Raw genomic sequence first — 18,308 nt, 5'->3', positions numbered from 1 at the left:
AAAAGAAATGGCTTCACTTTTTTCCCCAATACATCAGGTTTTTGAAAATTGTCATTCTTTTGTTTTTAAGTTTGACCACTAAAAGCTTCCACAGTATAGACGACCATACATTATAAATTACAGCTATGCTATTTCAGAAATATTTCATCTGTTGCTGAACCTTACCCTTAAATTTTATATTGTATTATTATGGAAACGAGGGCCTTTGAGCTAGATTGAAAACAAGGGAAAATAGCGCCCTCTGGTGGTTCTTTCAAACATTTCCACCCCAATCTACATACTTAAAACAATTTAATACAGTACAAGCAGTGTGGTGGAGTAGCAGTGAATACGCATACACTTTTTTAACAATTTTGTTATGTTCATAATAATAATAAATAAATAATAAACCGGATCGATTTGTTAGCTCTGCGCATTCGCAAGTCAGTCCGACGTCAGGCATTGTTAATCGAGCGACGAATCGCTCATGTCTCCAGCAGCGGTCGTCCCATCTGTTTTTTGACTCTATCGGGACCCAACGTCAACCCTCGGGATGTTTTTGTCCTCCTTGGCTCGATCTGCGGTCTCTCAGACTGTGCGTAAAACAAATATTTTGCCACTTTACGCGTATTTGTGGTTATTTTAGTCTCACGCTAAGATTGACTCCTCACAAGGGCAAAGCGGTGGAAGGCCGCTTAGCTAACAGCTAACGAGAGCATGCTAGCCGGTTGATTTTGCGAGGGGATACTTGTTTGAGTCTTTTCTGTCAACATTAATTAATGAAATAAAAACTCAAGATGCTCGTTCTCTACTTCTCAGGTGAGGTGTCTTCATCGATCTGCTGCTCGCGCAGGAGCTGGGGGCATCTTTGTGGTGAGTCAAGCGCTCGAGCTGGATTTGTAAATGACATCTGAACGTAATAATTTCACTTCTACGTTGTTCCCAAAGTTTGTTTTCATAAAAGTATGTTGCCATGGTAAAACCTCTAACCGTACAGATTCAATTTTTAATGAACAAACTAGCACGCTTAGCTTTACTTCAGAACTAACATAATTGAGATTGATACAAATAGGTCGATCACGTTCCATAAATTCAATATTAATCACAAGTGATTCTTTGGCGTACCAGAAGAGGGACCTCGCGTGCCATTCGTGCGACTTGTGGCACAGTTTTGAGATAAAGGAAAAAAGCCACCTGTGGCGTTAATCGGTTGTCATGCCCACCGATGACATCGCCATATTCTCTCCCCGAGGGGATGATAATGGAAGGTTGTTATCTCCGAGCAAATTCCCAAAAGGTTGCAAATTTCCACTGGGATCTTGCTGCCCGCCTGCGAGACGGAAAGAACACAATGGAAACATACCATGGTTGCGCTGTCCCTTGACAGTAACGCCTCCGCAACATGTTTGTCTTGTTCTACTTGTCTAAAATAAAAATGCCTCAAATGCATAAATCTGTGAATTGAGGGCAATAACAAGGAAGAAATCCAGCGTCATGGAGCAGATTGCGTTCCACTCTGGAGGTGGTGCCGCACTTTTGCAGCGTTTGCATTTTTTAAACAAATGCATCGTCTTCTCTCCTGATCGTCTTTTCAGCACAGAGACACGCCGGACAACAATGCCGACACGCCGTTCGAGTTCACCGAGGAGAATAAAAAGGTAACCGCTTCCAACTTTTACTACTGAAATGTCATGTGTGCCACTACTTCTGCATTTCATCAAAGTTACTTCACCAAAACAGCTGTGAGAACATAACGTTCGTATTCACATTACTTTAGTACAGCTGAATTTATCGGTTGTCTCCATTTGTGTTGTCATCCTCTGACATCTTTTGTTTTGTCCACAGAGAATTGAAGCTATCATTTCCATGTACCCCGTTGGCCACAAGCAAGCAGCCACCATTCCCGTGTTGGATTTGGCCCAGAGGCAACACGGATGGCTCCCCGTCAGCGTCATGAACAAGGCAAGTTTCGCCATCATGGGTTATGAGAAAGGCAAAACAACAGGGAAGGCCCTTTGACCAGCGTCGGTTGTGTCTGCTAGGTGGCCGAGGTGCTGGAAGTCGCTCCCATGAGGGTGTACGAGGTGGCCACCTTCTACACCATGTTCCTGCGCCAGCCCGTGGGCAAGTACTTCATCCAGATCTGCACCACCACACCGTGCATGCTGTGCAACTCGGACAGCATCCTGGAGGCCATCAAGAACAAGCTAGGTGAGGAGGACAGACGCCTATCGACGGCGCGCACTTCGTGAACACCAGCCCGAGTGGATTTTTTTGTGCGCGGGAACATACCGATTGCGAGGGGAAAATGAGCCACAGCACTGATGAACTTTTCAGATGTTTTATTCAACACAATGAGAACAGTAAAACACAAAAGAGCACAGGAACTGCTGTCGGCCACAGCTTGCATGCAGACACGCACACTCGCCAAAGCTCGGACTGACCCAGTCAAGTATTTTTCACTCAATAGTTGGTGTGTGTCCTTCACAGGTATCAAGGTGGGCGAGACGACGGCGGACAAGATGTTCACGCTCATCGAAGTGGAATGCCTCGGCGCTTGTGTCAACGCACCCATGGTGCAGATCAATGACAACTACTACGTGAGTGCCGCATCCATTCACAAGTTGCTGGTTTAGTAATTATGCTCACCTTGGTAACTACACAAAGGCTTGTATCTCAAAAAACCTGAATATACGTTTGTCCCCCTAGGAGGACCTCACCCCAAAGGACATGGAGGACATAATTGATGAGCTCAGAGCAGGCAGAGTCCCGCCACCAGGGCCCAGGTAAAATCCAAACTCGTTTTAGCTTATCCATGAACCCCGACTGACTGAGCTCATTTATTTATATTTGCATTTCCTGATGCAGAAGCGGCCGTTTCTCCTGCGAGCCTGCCGGCGGACTGACCTCATTGACAGAACCTCCTAAAGGGCCCGGCTTTGGTGTGAGGCCGGACCTGTAGTAGACATGCTGATTCGTTGTCCAAAAGTAGTATATGTAAATAAATGCAATGACTGTACTTGGTCAGTTTCATTTCAGCTCCAACAGCCTATCCTTTGCTAACTACTTTGTTGCCTTCCTACCTTCCTTTTGGACCTCTTGTTTCCTTCCTGTCTTCCTCCTGTCCAATTTTTAACCCAAAATGGGTTGTTTTTAACCCAGCATTTTTAAGGGTGTTTATTCCCCTTTTTTCAGACCGGGTTACTCAAAATTCATCATCTGCCTTCCTTCCATTATTCACTGAGCCTGCAATTAAAATGTGTACAGTACACCTACATTTGGCTCACCCAGTGAATGGAAACAACCACTTCCTAGCCAAATTCCTTTAACAAATCTAAACAATCAAAAACGCATGACTGAAGGGGAGCCATTGCGCATGCTGAGCGCCTCTTGTCACACGCACCACTTTCACCATTGGCCCCGGTGGCGCTCTCGTGTCTCGCAGGGGAGAGGTGCCCCCTACCTCGTCTCCCCCTTTCCCGTCCATTCCCAAAGCCTGCTCTGCAACATGTCATAAGGGCCTCCGCACATGCGCAAAATTGCATAAATAAGAGCCTCTGCGCATGTGCGTGATGCAAATGTCACTGCGCAACAGACATGGAACACTTGACGGTCTTTTGATGGAAGCATGGTGGCTTTTCGTAAAACAACATGCGAGGGGTAATTTCAAGGACTTTTGATAATACATTTCTTCCAGAAGGTTCTCCATTATAACACGATGACGTCAATGCTCTTCCTTTCTCCCCCCTCCCCACGCGAAAAACTGACACAACGCCCTTAAAGGTAGCACGACAATAGCATGGTGATTATTCTTACCAGCCCAACGTTTTACGCCGAGTAAATGCGGTTACATGCCCTTCACGAGTACTGTCGGAACTGCCCCGCCGTCAAAAACACCATGGAGGACGGGGGCCAGCAGCCAACACGCAGCCACGGCAGGAGAGACTTTTCAGCTCGACGTGAAGCTGGGGCTGCGTCACATGGTCTCTCGCACACCAATCGGAGGGGCCAGCTTGCGTCACGTGTCTCCCACGAACCAATCAGACGGGCTGCTGGCGTGTTTATGCTGGTCTTTTCTCGGCTGGTAAGGAGGGACGACGAGCGAACTGGCTGCGATGTTTTCAAAAGGCAACGATGAACGTCACACTGCCGTAGGCAACGGTTAACGTCCGAGCATTTCCCCCTTTTGGAAGCGGGGGCGGGTTGGGGTGGGGGGGGACGAATAACGGTTTCACGTCAAGCCACCCACGGATGAGACGACGGCGGCCAACGTAGAAGGTAAGGCTTGTTGTTTATCCCCCCGGACGGCGAGGCGAAATCGTGCTAGTTACTGTTAGCCCCCGTGTGAGCGCCAAGCTAAATTGACGTGCGTACGGGGGAACGTCTTTTCATGTCCTCTGACGTAGGCCTGCCACGTATGGTCATTTGTATTTATTAGCACCTACCCTAACTTTCGGGTCGGATATCTACGTCAGGCGTGGAAGAGCTGAAATGTCTCCCTAATTGGGTAGAAGAAGTCGTGGAGCTAGCTCAGATAGCTTCCTAGCTGGGGACGAGAAGAGGGAGGAGGGATTGGGAGGGGGGGTACACTGGTGAGGATCTGCGGTGGTGGTGGGGGCTTTTGTCTCGCTGTGCTGGGCTTGTTTTGCCCCTCATGTTTGACACAATAAAACCGTAATGGACCATGTAGTAACATGCTAACTACATCTGGATTGTTATTACTCAGCGTAATGGCAATTCAGTGGACATTTTAAGGCTTAGGAGCATAACCCCGCACTTGTGTTTAGGGTGGGCGCCGATCTATTGACAAAATGGCAAATGAAATGTCCTTTTAGATCCTTTACATTACACCATTAAATAACAGGAGTGTGATTTTGAATAGCCAGATCCTCCTTCCCAGTCACTCAGTCCAGCCTGACTGTGACATGCTGGGGGGTGTGTTGCCTGCCTCTTAATACAAAAGGCGCCCGACTGTCTTTTTTACATGGCGACTACTCACACAAAACGTCAGCCTGCACTCTAATCTGTCACTTTAGGGGCCATAAAAATACTCAAACCACCAAGGCTTTAGGAAGGGCTCGGCAACACGGTAATGTGAATTGGTTCTGCCGTGCTGATAGAAAAAGCAAATGACAATCATATTATTCAAAACAAATCGTCTGGGATTTGCTTTATTTCTCCAGATACCAAGCAAGCTTCAGAACAGATTTCCTTTTGGCACAATGTTGTTGTCAAAGCATACGTGTCAGTCTCTTTCAGAAATTAAAATTGTACATATTTATCAAATCGTAAAATGAAGCATCTGACTGCATGGGTCCCTCAGTAGGCAAGCACGGTGACTCGGGCAAAATATTTAGGGCTTGGAAGCACATACCTCGGGTCCAATGGGCCCATTACGTCGCTAAATGATTTGGCATTTGCCTTACTTAGAACTAAGGACGCTGCAAAAATTCATAAAACTGATTCATCACCCAGCATTGTGTACTATGTTTTAGGCACGAAAATAACGAATGAAATGTCCAATAGCTGACCAAAAAAAAAAAAAAGTTTCGGTATATTGCTCCTGGTACAGTATCATTACGCTAATCGGTAACTGCAAGGTTTCCTCTTTTCTGGAATATCAGGTGCTGGTTCGAACCTTTCTCCTGTGTGTATACGCTATAACCTGGATGCCATACAAGGATAATATAGTCGCCAGACCGTAAGCCTCTTAAGTTGGAGAATAGCCCGATGACCAAGGGACAATTACATAAGGGTCGGCACTACAGAAGGCAAATGATTTCATTGCCAAAAGGCACGTTTTGTTGAGTAAATAAACATTTCTTCTTCACATGAGGTGTCAAATTGCTTCACTTGCAAATCATCATTACTATTATTCATTATTAGTCATATCTTGATTTTGATTGATTTGTCTTTTTTCCTCCTTTTGAAAAACACTTGCAAAATTTGAATATAGATTCTGATTCGTGAACCGCGTTTTCCCCTTCGCCATCTTTCTTGCTTTTTTTTTTTTTTAGCCCCTGGATGTGCTTTGGTAAATGGTAACCTTCGTTAGACCCCAATGACGTCACCTTTTTGCTCAAATACATTTAGGAAGTTGCACGGCGCCTCTCGTGAAAGCAGCAGAGCGCATGCCGAGACGGAGTCAGCATGCAGCTGTGCGGCGAGGCCTCGCCTGCGCGTCGGCGCGGGAGGAGCGGAACGATTACGCAACACGGACTCACTCGTAGGGCTTACCGGCGGCCGAACGTGCGGCGTAGAGCGTGTCGTACCTCGTCGTGCGAAATGCCGGCGCCAGGCAGACGTGTTGCCATGCCTTGATCGTTTGACAGACTGCGTAGAGAAAAGAGCATTGCGGCACCGGGCGGATGAGAAAGCAAATCAAAAGCAGTAACGAGCAAGTCTCGGACTTCTTCGGACGGATGAAGTGGCTTTGAAATGCTCTGCCGTAGGACTCGCGTGATGACTCCGAGCGGTCACCTCGCATCCACTTGCGATCCTTCCAATACGTTTGAAACACTCGTGTGTGTGTTTCTTTTTAGCCAACCCGATGTGCAGTGGCCGAACCTGGACTGCAAATATTTCCCCCGATACGTGAGCCCCCATCGCATCCCATGGCTACATCCTAACCTTTTACTCTAATGCCCAACTTGCCCCCCGCCCCCTTTTTTTTTTTTTTTTAACCCATAATCGCCAGCAAAGGCATCATTGTTCTTGTCCATCACTTGCATATCTGAGCATTAACCTACATTCTCACTCGCCGTTTTTCACAACGGAATCGTCACTTATTAGTATTACTTAGAGAGTTTCACAAACCCAGAAATGAAACGGGAAGTTGAAGCACTCAATTCAGCACCCATATTTTTATTGGTGAAGGGAAAAAAAACTTGACGGTTATTTCATATGTTTTGTCAGTGTAAAAACCCCCATCTCTCATCCGCGTCATATGTGTACTTGAACAAAAGGCCCCGGTTCGATGTTAAAGAGGCTAACGTGCTAATTGTAGTTTGAAGCTGTCGTGGTAGTAACCATTTGAAATGTTATCGCAGTTAATTGGCGTGGCGCTTTTATCACTATTTGGCCAGGGCGGAGGTGCGTATTGTCCTCCCATGTGCTGTTTAATCACGTATGTTGTCCGAGGCCAATTCCTTTGTGTCGTCTTGACAGCGCGCCTCGTGAAAAGGCACACATTTTAAAGCGGCGTTGGCCCGAAGCCCCGAGCAGCGTCACGCCGTAGGAGCGTCTTTGTTGCGGCCCCGGCCCCTCTCGCTCTCGCCTGGCGTAATCGGGCTTTTTTTTTTTTTTTTGCGTCTGCCTTTGTCCTGCTCCTCATTAGAGAGTCAGTGGTGGAGGAGGGGGCGGCGACCGGGAATAGATGCGCAACCCGCCCCCTCTGCACCCTTACACCATCATTTAGCCTGTCGCCATACAAGGCGAGAACCATGTGACGGTTGTCGCAGCCAGCACGCCACGCCCCCCCCTCGTGTTGTCGTCACGATCGCAATATTCCGTCTGCGAGGCCGCCGCGATGCTTTTCCTTTGTGCCGCCGTGTCGTCGGTGTTGCTGCGGCTGCTCGTCCCTGCGCTGCGTGTCAGGCCCCCGCTGCTATTCTTAGCCCTCGTCCCATGCCGCAGTCGCAAGATCAGGTTACTACACTAGAAGCGCTTTTCATGCACCCGTCGGCAGGCCGCCCTCCCAGCGTGGCACCACACAGCGCAGCTTCTCTCTTTTTCTTCCTTTACCTCCGCCAAGGGCGCCGCTCAAGGCTGTCATAGTGACCGGCGTTCACATGTCACCGTACAAAGCTTAAAATCCAAATATTGCACCTTCACTCCAGGACTTCATGTTTGAGATCCAGTCCCATTCTTGGGTCCTTCTACCCAAGCAGCGGTTGAATGAGCTCGCACCTTCACCATCACACTGTGCCTGCTTATAACGGCGTTCTAATCACACAACAGATATTTACTTGTACAGACGGCAATTGTGAGAACTTGCACAACCCATTCAAGGTCCGACTACGTTACGCAAATCCTCTGCATTTTGGCCCGTGACCCGATGTGGCCTTCGTAAGAGCAAAGAGCCCGTGTGGCCTGTTCACACGCTTCGTTTGTGTGCTCGATGGTCATTTCAAACGGCCCTCACATAGCCGCCGCGCCAAGATTATTTCGTCCGTGTGAACCGTGTCCAGGTTTGATCCAGACTCGAAACAATTTAAGATTAACGGCGACACCCATGATGATTGTAGTTGCCAGCCCCCACTCCTAATTCTAGTCCATCTCGTCAAAACCGGACCGCTGGTTGACAGCTCTGCTGATATTTTACGGAAGTGGCACGTGTTTTTGCAGAAGTCTCGCGAGACTTTCTTTTTAGCAGCTTTCCCGCTTTTGTATCTGTGATGCACCATCGGCGCTTTCTTTCCTTCAAGCAGACCCGGGTAGTTCTGCGTTTGATTTACTCGAGTAACTTTTGGTTACCTTTGACCAACATGCATTTCCTGCCCTTTGGTTTCAGGTGCACGATGAACCCGCTGGGCTGGAGCTGTCTGGGCTAGTCGGGTGCCACACCATGGCCAAACCCGGTAGCGACAGAGATGGCGCCATGGTGGAAAAGCAAGCGGGGAAGAAGGTAGGACGCTCTTCTGAGTTTGAAGTGCACGACGACTTGTAGCCTTAAATGTCAGACATTCATTTGCTGGCAACATTAAAACGTCACTGGCGTATTTATAGCCACCGCCATGAAATTCAACACGCCGTATCCCTTAATTATTGCCTTCTGTTTTGCCGCACATTCCATATGTCACAACTTTTTTCCTCCCGCAGTCGACGGTCCCCGCTTCGGCTGGCCCTCGCGCGCGTCTTTCTTTTCCGAACGCTCACGGGTAACCTCGACTTTGTTTGGGAGGGGGCGCTCGGAAAAGTCTTGCGTCAGCGTTTATTTTGGAGGCAAATGTTTGGTGACATTTTGCACAGATTCGGTCAACCTGCCAGAGCAGAGGTGTTGTTGAAAGCAAGAAAAGATTAGATAAAGGAAATGGGTGACTTACTTTTCAAAATAAGTCAAGAGATGGAAAAGCTTATTGCAGTTATTGCCCATCGTAGAAAAAAAAAAAAAATATATATATATATATATATATATATATATATATATATATATATATATATATATATATATATATATATATATATATATATATATATATACACACACGTATATCAGAGTGTCTTGGGAAAAAAACAAGAATGATTTGGTATGCAACTGATTGAACAATTGTGACATGTTTTTTCAATTCTGCCTTTCCAACAGTGCAAAGACAAGTTGTCCCCATTCACCAAGACGCCCAAGCTGGACCGGAGCGAGTTGCTGGCAAAGGAAGGCAAAGTCAAGTCTTCCATGAAGCGCAAGCTCTCCTTCACAAACAGTCCGCCCCGGACCACCACGGACGAGCGAGACTCGGACACCGGTAACCACTCCTTATGTGTGACCTCAGATTGTCTCCCTAGTTCGAGCGTCGTCCTCATTCGTTTTCATTACGAAAGAAAGTCAAAACGAGCAATCGGTAGGCTTTAAGTTAAGAATAACACTTAAGGGTCATTAGAGACCGTGAGGGAGCTCCTAAATTCCGGAGGTCCTTGAAGGCACCGTATGTCTGGCTGCCAGAGAGTGAGAACAAAGAGGGCTTGATTTGTTTTTGTTGTCAAACTCAACGTCTGCGTGGTTCTCAGAACCTTGCGATATCTTTTTTTGAAATGTTCTATTGCTGCGAGCTGTGTGAGAAAAGGCAGCAAATGTCGCGGGCAGCCTCCCTCAAAATAGCTAAAAGGCCAATCGACCGCAAGGTTTTATGACATTATCCGTCATTGTGATTGAGGTTGTCATCCCACCGCCATAAATACTCCCTGCGTTCATTTTCAATCGTGCAACTGTGCCCAGCTGTTTTCTTCTTTTGTCCACGTATGAGCTTTGAGGGCCGGCGGTCGGAAACAGCTCCGACGTGGACACGCTGATGTTCTGCTTCTTTTTTTCATTTTTATTTTTTAAAGAGGACGGGAGATTCTCAGAAAGGAGGCACTCTTTTTTTGCTTCCATATGGATGCAAAGTCGAGTCTTTCTTTTTAGCCCGTTTGCAGCATGTTTGGTTTTGATGGAAACGCTGCAATTACAGTGAAGTGCGCCACGGGCGTTTTACAACGCTTCGCTTTCATCTTCCCCGGAGGCCGACGCTTTGTAAAAACGTGGACGGCGCCTCGCGGGCTGATGATGATGAGATTTCTCAGAACCGCTCATGGAGTCTCATCCACTCCATTAGCGCAATGATGTTTTGGTTGTCTTTTAACGCGGAGGTCAAACGTGGACTACGACCCAAACTGGTCACCGCTCGATTGGTGTGCATAAATAAAAATGACCCGAGTGGATTACGAGTCACTTACTAAGGCCGCACCATTTTTGCATCATTTTGCAACGCCATTACTTTAAGAAATGAAGGTCAGTCGGTCCGAAAGATTTTGAGAACTTTGAAGGAAGGTGTCCACAGGTACGGTCATAAAAACAAAACTGGCTCTCATCGGGACAGTCCCAGGTCTTATCCGAGTTAGCGGCCTTAGAAAGCACAAGTTAGCGGCACCACAGACTGGAGCTCACCTAAATGCTTCACAGAGCTCAAGTGGCACGCGCATCTCAACATCAACCGTTGGGAGGCGGATCTGCACCCATCTCTGCTTTATGGTCCGACCGCTGCAAGGAAACGGTGTCGACGCGAGGACGACAACAACAAAAGGAAGTGCGTAACTTGTGCCAAGAAATGCAAACAATGGTCAGTAGACCGCTGGAAATCCGTTCTTCCAAATGGGAAATTGTTGGCTCTCGTCGCCTCGAAAAAGGTGAGCGGACGGTTCCCGCGGTGATGTACGGAGGACTCGGTGCAAGGTCGTGGGGATGCTTTCCAAATCCAAGGCAAACGTTTGACTGCGACCGTAAACGACATTTGGATGGCAGCCGTTGAAAATGGAAACATCACGGAGGGATGATGTTGTCCGCCGCGCGCCACCATGACTCATACATAATGTGTGTACGTGAGCAGGGCGAGCGTTTTAACGTGGTGCTTTCCCACGATGCTTTGCACCGCAGATGAGTCAGACCCAGGCCAGTCCGCTGAGACCTGGGGTGAGAGATTAGCGGCCCCTTGCCGGACGTACGCAGGTAATCATGCCGCTAATCATGCCGCCGCTGCTGCAGCAGCAGCAGAGTCTTTTTTTCTATCCCCCTTTTTCCGCCTGCCGCAAACACACAAGCTCGTGCGTATGTTCACCCCGCATCTGCCATGCATGCGTGCGGGGGGGAGTGGGCAGCCTTTATTTTTTATTTTTTTGGACCTCATACTTGTAATCTGCCTGTAGATACAAGGTGGAGGGCCTGTTGTCAACACAGCCATCTCTGCCTTTGTAAAGTCTAATGTGGTGTTTTGCTTTTGTTTGGCAGATAAGGATGGACCAGATAAGAAGAAAGTGAAAAAGGAGGCCGGGGGCAAGAAGTCGCAAGCTCCCAACCTTTTGTTTGGCTACCCGCTGTCCGAGCGCAAGCAGATGGCTCTGCTCATGCAAATGACGGCCAACAGTCCAGGTCTGTGCACTCGTGGAGTTGAAGCAGAAAAAAAAAATTACAGCTGTTATTCTCTGGAGTGCCACTTTCCTTCAATTAGACCGTCTAAGCTCTCAATCGGTCTGCCCATCACAGATTCCACGCCCAGCCACCCCTCGCAGACCACGCCGGTGCCCAAGAAGGTTCCCAGCAGCGCCTCGTCGCGGCAGAAGGACAAGGTCAACAAGCGCAACGAGCGTGGTGAGACGCCGCTGCACATGGCCGCCATACGGGGTGACGCCAAGCAAGTCAAGGAGCTCATCAGCTTGGGAGCTGATGTCAACGTCAAGGACTTTGCAGGTGGGACCCCAATGGGCAATGAGGGGGGGCAGAATTTGTTTGCTATTTTGGTTTCATTTGTCCCAAAAATAAATTCTGTTGAGCAGGCTGGACCCCGCTTCACGAAGCTTGTAACCTGGGTTACTACGACGTGGCGAAGGTGCTAATCGCAGCCGGCGCTGAGGTGAACACGCAGGGTCTGGACGACGACACGCCTCTCCACGACGCGTCCAGCAGCGGCCATAAAGACGTACGTCCTGCGCCAATCACTTGCCCAGATGGCGTTTACTGTGGATTCATTGCGCATCCCGCCATTCTGGTCCAGATTGTGAAGCTGCTCCTGCGCCACGGCGGAGACGCCTTCCAGGCCAACAAGCGCGGTGAGCGGCCGGTGGACGTGGCCGACTCGGAGGAGCTGGAGCGGCTGTTGAAAGGAGAGGCGGCGCTCTCCGAGCAGGATGACAGCTCCTCGGGTGAGGAAAAGACTTCGCCACGGTGCAAAATAGTGAAGGCCGCTCACGTTGATCCCATTTGTTGATCCCATCGCAGACTCGGAGGATTCGCCATCCGTCAACCCGTCCAGCGTGGACGACTCTGACGTAGAGAAGGACTCTGACGCTAAAGCTAAGTCGTCATCGTCGTCATGCATCCCGGACCTGGACGAGTACGAGTTCAAGGACGAGGAAGAGGAGGAAGACCTGAGTAAAGCGCTCAATGACCGACATATCCTGCGGCGAGAATTGCGGCAGAGGGAGAAGGAGGACAAAGAGCACGGCGCTGTGGCCGGGAAGCAGAGCGCCAAGGGGGAAGCCAAGTCCAAGAAGCCCAAGATCCCTCGGCTGCACTGCAGCTCAGACTCATCCAGCGACGAGCGGGAGAGCCTCCCTGACAGGAGGAACTCACCCACCTGCTCGCAGAGTTCGGAGGGCATCAAGGTAAAAAAAGACAGCGGCGAGCAGAAAGACAAGGGCAAATTCAAGAGGAAGAACAAAAGCCAGAATAAAAACAAAGAAAACCAAGAGGACGGGAAGGAGAACAGCAAGACGCTGGTCCTCCAGCTGGCCGCCGCCGCCGCGGAGAGCGCGGACAAGGGGCGCGAGGAGGACTCCTTCAAGATGTCCTTCAGCCCCAAAGATGACTCGTCAGTGCACCTCTTCCACTTGTCGGCCATCAAGTCACCCAAACTCAACCACGGCCTGGCCGACAAGCACGCGGCGCCGCTCAAGCAGGAGAACAGCTCGTGTCCCACCGACGCCATCAAGTACAACCACTACTCGGACGTGGACTTCTCCACGGAAAGCTCCAGCGCCAAGGCCCACAAGCACAAGGAGAAGAGCAAGCACCACCAGCGTGACGGGGAGCGCGACGACGCCCGCGCCAGCCCGGGCCCGCTCGCTGGCGTTGAGGCCGCCGCCGCACGCAAGACGGACCTGGATGTCAAAGCGGCCAAGAAACACAAAGTCAAACATAAGGAGAAAGACAAACACCGGAGAGAGTACGAGGCTGAGTGTAGCCGTCACAAGCAGAAGGAGGCCAGGAGAGACGGCCACAGGAATCTGGAGTTTGACAGAGAGTTCTGGAAGGAGAACTTCTTCAAAAGCGACGAGGCGGAAGACACGGCGGCTGCGAAACGCCAAGCGGAGGAGCACTGCTCCCTCCAGAGGATGTGCGGCGACGGCAAGGAGGACAAGAGCGCCAAGGAGAAACATTCCAGTGGCAAAGACAAGCGGCCGAGGGACGAGCGTGACAAGGAGAAGGCGGTGAAAAAAGAGCGCAGGGAAGAGAGGGCCAGAGAGCGCGACGACAGAGCAAGCGAGCGCATTCCAGATGCCGAGAGCAACCAAAGTATGAAAGAAGAGACGGAGGAGACGGCCATAACTCTCGCTGCCGATCAGGAACATCTGGAGCCCGCGCGCGACAAAACAGACAAGCGGCTCCCGGGAAAAGAGAAGGAAGTGGAAAAAATGGAGAAAAGGCATCCGGACAAGGAAAAAAAGCTCAAGTCGGAGCACGCCAGCAGAGCCGAGCCGCAGAGTCAGTTGGAGCGCTGGAAGGAAAAAGAGCGAGCCGGGCCCGCTTCCACCCACTTCCCGGGCGATAAACTCAAGTCTATGTCCGCCGCCAAGAAGCACGAAGACGGCCGAAAAAGTCGAGACAAGCGCTCCGATACGGATCACAGAGAAAAGGACCGCGCGAGTTACGACAAGAAGAAGCCGTCGGAGAAAAGCTCAGATCACGGCAGATCCGATCGCTCCAAGGACTGTGAGCGAAAAAGAAAAGACAAGCTTAAAGATGGCATGCTTTCCTCCCCTTCCAATCTGAAATCACTTCTGGAGGAGAAGAAGTCTTATCTCTCTGAAGGTGGCAAGTCCTCATTCGCAAAATCCAAAGAGGAGGCGGCAGGGAGGATGCCGGAGAAGGATCGGGACCGGAGGGAGCGAGACAGAGATTCAGACAGGCACAAAGACAAGGAGCGCCACAAGGACCGTTCCCAGCAGAGCAAGGCCAACAAAGTCAAGCCCAGCGAGACGGAAGGTGAAAAGGCCAAGCTCAAACCCCCCGCCGCCGGAACCCGAGACACCAGGCCCAAAGAGAAGCGCCTGGTCAACGATGACCTGATGCAGACCAGCTTTGAGCGAATGCTAAGCCTCAAGGACCAAGAGATTGAGCAGTGGCACCGCAAGCACCTGGAGAAGATTAAACAGAAGGAAAGGGAGAGGCTCAAACTGAGATCTCTGCCGGACCCTGCCAAGCCCAGGCCCAAGGATCGAACTAAGACGGACACGTGCTTCAGCAAAGAGCTCCTGCGCTCCAAAAGCTCCGAAGCTTCTGACGCCCACTGCAGAGAGAAAGCCTCGAAGGACGTCTCCGCTCCCAGGGCTGTGTCCCTAGACGGAAAGAGCCTGCCCTCCATCGGCGCCAAGGTCATGTCCGCGGTTGAGAACTGCCTGAGCAGATCCCCGCGACCCGAGGGTGAGCACTGCAGCCTCATGTCCAGGTCCGTGTCCCTGCTGTCGGTCGCTAGCTCCGAGGACTCCTGCCAGGCGGCCACCTTGACCCCTAAGCACGCGGAGTACGACTCGGACGTGAACTTGGAGCCGGCCGACACGCAGCCCGCCTTCCTGCAGTCCTCCCTGGTCATCCAGGCGGCCAGATTGCCGGCCGCTCTGGACAAGGACTGCGTCGTTCTTCCGGATGCGCACCGGCCGACACTTCCCGGCAGACACGAATCGCCGTACCTCAGGGCCATCCTGGACGAGGACGCCAACGTGTCCACTGAAACCGGGGCAACAGATAGTCCACCGAAACCCCACGCAGAGGCTCCGAGAACAAGGGAGACATCAACAGAAAAAGAAGAGGTGAGCGTCGGCCAACCGTGTTCAAACGCCGAGTCGCTCGCAGAGTGTAAAGATTCAGCTGGCGGCTCCTCACCCAACAGAGAGCCTCCAAGTCTCACTCTCTGCGGTAGTCCTGCAGCAGAACTTTCTGATGCCGCTGTCCCGAGGGACATCCCCTGTCTGGAAAGTCCAACTTCACAACCGGAAGCGACCAACAGGGACTTTGACCCGGCATCTCTGTCGATAGAACCGCCGGAGCTCACCAACCCTGAAAGCCTCCAGCCCGTGGAGCCGGTCCTCGTGAGCAGACTGCCGTTGGACTCTTCTTCTTCAGGCCCGCTTGCCGATCAGAATGAAAAAAACACCAACGCGGATGGTGCAGAACACCTTAGTGCCGAAATTGTCCCTGAGAGCGTCAAGATGGAGGTGACGGAAAGTCCAGTACCCTCCACCAGCACCACCAAACCTCAAGCAAGCGCAGAGTTTAAATGTCTGCAAGAGAATCTGGATCCCAGACCTCCTGTCGTAGTCACTCCGATGGAGATGTCGGACGACGAGTCCAGCGCGACAAAGGATCAAGAGATGTGCGATGCACAGAAGTCTGAAAACCAAGTTCCAAGTTCTTCACTGGAAGAGCAGCTGACTGCGGAGTTATCCTCTGAGTTATACATGGAGGCGACCCCCTCGGACCGGAAAACCGAGTCCTCGTATGAAGACTCCGGTCTGGCCGCCATCCAACCGGCAGGCCACAGTGACCTGAGTAGTAGCAGCTGTAGCAGCAGCGGCAGCAGCACGAGGAGCGGCAGCAGCATGAGCGGCGGCGGCGGCAGCAGCTCAAGCGGCAGCGGCAGCAGCAGCAACACCTCGGGCAGTTCGTCTCCCCAGTCCGCAGAACCAGAGTCGGACTGCTGCGGCGCCAAGCTCAAGCTCCGCTCCTCGGAAGAGGAAACGGACCTGCACTTATCGCACCCGCGTAAAAGGAAGATGCCCAAGCCGCCTTCCTGCCAGCCGGGTCCGGCCCCGGCGCAGGAACTCGAACGGGAGAGCGGCGAAGCCGTGCAGCAGCAGCAGTCGCTCGCCGCCATCGTGGCCTCGGTCAAGCTGGAGGAGATCGAGCCCTACCAGACCGAGCGCGCCAACCCTTACTACGAGTTCCTGCACATTCGGAGGAAGATCGAAGAGAAACGCAAGGTGCTGTGTAGCGTGGCGCCGCAGCCGCCGCAGTACTACGACGAGTACGTCACCTTCAACGGCTCCTACCTCCTGGATGGGAACCCGCTCAGCAAGCTGTGCATCCCCACGGTAAGTCCGCACAAACGCCGCTAAATGCAGACCTTGAGTTGAAAGCAAACAAATGTCCTGGACAGATAACTCCGCCTCCCTCACTACCCGAGCAACTGAAGGAGATGTTCAAGCAGCAGGAGGTGGTCCGCATGAAACTGCGCCTGCAGCACAGCATCGAGAGGGTGAGGCGGCCGGCGGCATACACTCACTCTTTCCAGCCACCTTCGTTGCTCTTTTCCGCCAAGTCGGTGGTCGCACACGATCCGTCGAGTCTCGCAAGATCCGCTCACGTGACGGCTGCGGTTGTTTCTTCTCTCTGCGCTCTTAAAGGAGAAGCTGATCGTGTCCAACGAGCAGGAAGTCCTGCGCGTGCACTATCGGGCGGCGAGGACGCTGGCCAATCAGACGCTGCCGTTCAGCGCCTGCACCGTGCTGCTGGACGCCGAAGTCTACAACATGCCCCAAGACGTCCAGGTGCGAACCGCCGGAGCCACCGGGTCGAGCGGCGGCCCGCTTGACGCAAGCGTGTCTCCGTTGCAGAGCGACGACGGCAAAACCTCGGTGAGGGACCGATTCAACGCCAGGCAGTTCATGTCCTGGCTGCAAGATGTCGACGACAAGTTTGACAAGCTCAAGGTCAGTCGCCATGTCCAGACTTGAAAAGTCATCCTTGGTGACTTATATTTATTTTTATTGATTTTAAATACTGAAAAATGAAATTTGCGTTGTGTATTCCCCAGACGTGCCTGCTGATGCGGCAGCAGCATGAGGCGGCGGCGCTCAACGCCGTGCAGCGGCTGGAGTGGCAGCTCAAGCTCCAGGAGCTCGAGCCAGCCACTTACAAGTCCACCGGTATCTTCGAGATTCCCGAGTTCTACATCCCGCTGGTGGAGGTCAACGACGACTTTGACCTCACGCCCATATGAGCCGAGCTGGCAGCGGCAAAATGCTCGACCGGCGCGGCGAGGAGCACTTAGGAACCCCCACGGCCGTTACGCGAGACCCAAAGGGCGGGGTGGGGGGGGGCGCCGAATAGGACGCTGAAGTCGACAGCACCACCATCATGTCGTGTTAAGCAGGGTCACTTAAAGACGCGCACACGTCAAAGTTAAGTGTGGATAATTGTGTGTACAGATTGTGCTCTTAATTTTTTTTAACTTATTTTCTACATACAAGAACTTGTGCATTTGTACATAGCAAAAAAAATGGTGTAATTATTCTTATTGTTTAAGAAGCGCTGTACAAAACCAACCCGACAAAAAAGTACTAGATATTTTGATTGTTAATAATGTCTCCTGTTTTAATGGACCAAAGTGTTTGTTGTTTTCGGCGTGTTTTCCTCTTTGTCTGTGACGTCCTCGTGTGCTTTCTCTCCGGCTTTTTTCATTTCTCTTTTTACTCCTTACACAATTTGACACTGTGCATGCCTTTTTCGCCGCCCCAATCTTTTTTTCTTCCCATCTGTACTCACCTCCTTGTGTGTGTTTGCGCGCGTGCGTGCGTGCCATCCCGCGTGTGCGTTCGAGTCCATAAAGGAGAGTGAGGGTGTTTTAAAAAGACAAAACTTAAACAGTTTCAACATAAGATCACAGCAAGAAGCTATTTTTTCAACATAATGCCTTTTGATGAACGATAGTTCTAAAAAATGTCTATTTTGATATTTACTTGTTACAAGACCTGTACATACTTGTAATATATAATTGAATAAATTTTATTTGTTGTGAAACTGAAGTTTGATTGTGCTGTGATTTTCCTTTTTTTTTAACAGAAAAACCTTGAATCAAAATTGGAAT

At 50.9% G+C, this 18,308-nt stretch overlaps 2 protein-coding genes across 6 annotated transcripts; both read left to right on the top strand.

Annotated features, from left to right (window-relative positions):
* Positions 1 to 416: 416 nt before the first annotated feature.
* On the top strand, positions 417 to 2,998 carry ndufv2 (NADH:ubiquinone oxidoreductase core subunit V2). The gene is made up of 8 exons (XM_049747918.1): positions 417 to 574; positions 799 to 852; positions 1,575 to 1,637; positions 1,825 to 1,941; positions 2,022 to 2,190; positions 2,470 to 2,579; positions 2,689 to 2,765; positions 2,848 to 2,998. The coding sequence occupies exons 1-8, from the start codon at positions 533 to 535 to the stop codon at positions 2,939 to 2,941; spliced, it is 726 nt and encodes a 241-aa protein (XP_049603875.1). The 5' UTR covers positions 417 to 532; the 3' UTR covers positions 2,942 to 2,998.
* A 97-nt stretch (positions 2,999 to 3,095) lies between these two features.
* ankrd12 (ankyrin repeat domain 12) lies at positions 3,096 to 18,246 on the top strand. Of its 5 annotated transcripts, XM_049747647.1 has the most exons (13): positions 3,096 to 4,257; positions 8,492 to 8,605; positions 9,284 to 9,440; positions 11,105 to 11,176; positions 11,456 to 11,596; positions 11,711 to 11,914; positions 12,001 to 12,143; positions 12,219 to 12,366; positions 12,443 to 16,533; positions 16,599 to 16,697; positions 16,846 to 16,989; positions 17,056 to 17,151; positions 17,256 to 18,246. In XM_049747647.1, exons 2-13 carry the CDS (start codon positions 8,546 to 8,548, stop codon positions 17,439 to 17,441), a joined length of 5,541 nt encoding a protein of 1,846 aa, XP_049603604.1. In that variant the 5' UTR covers positions 3,096 to 4,257; positions 8,492 to 8,545; the 3' UTR covers positions 17,442 to 18,246. The 5 variants fall into 5 exon arrangements, with proteins under 5 accessions (XP_049603604.1, XP_049603607.1, XP_049603602.1 ...); XM_049747650.1 differs by lacking the exon at positions 11,105 to 11,176; XM_049747645.1 differs by having other exon boundaries at positions 16,846 to 17,151.
* Positions 18,247 to 18,308: the final 62 nt, after the last annotated feature.

This window comes from Syngnathus scovelli, chromosome 17, assembly GCF_024217435.2.
Source record: "Syngnathus scovelli strain Florida chromosome 17, RoL_Ssco_1.2, whole genome shotgun sequence".
NCBI lineage: Eukaryota > Metazoa > Chordata > Actinopteri > Syngnathiformes > Syngnathidae > Syngnathus > Syngnathus scovelli.
Note: the sequence above shows the minus strand (reverse complement) of the source record. Positions and strands in the feature narration are given on the sequence as shown.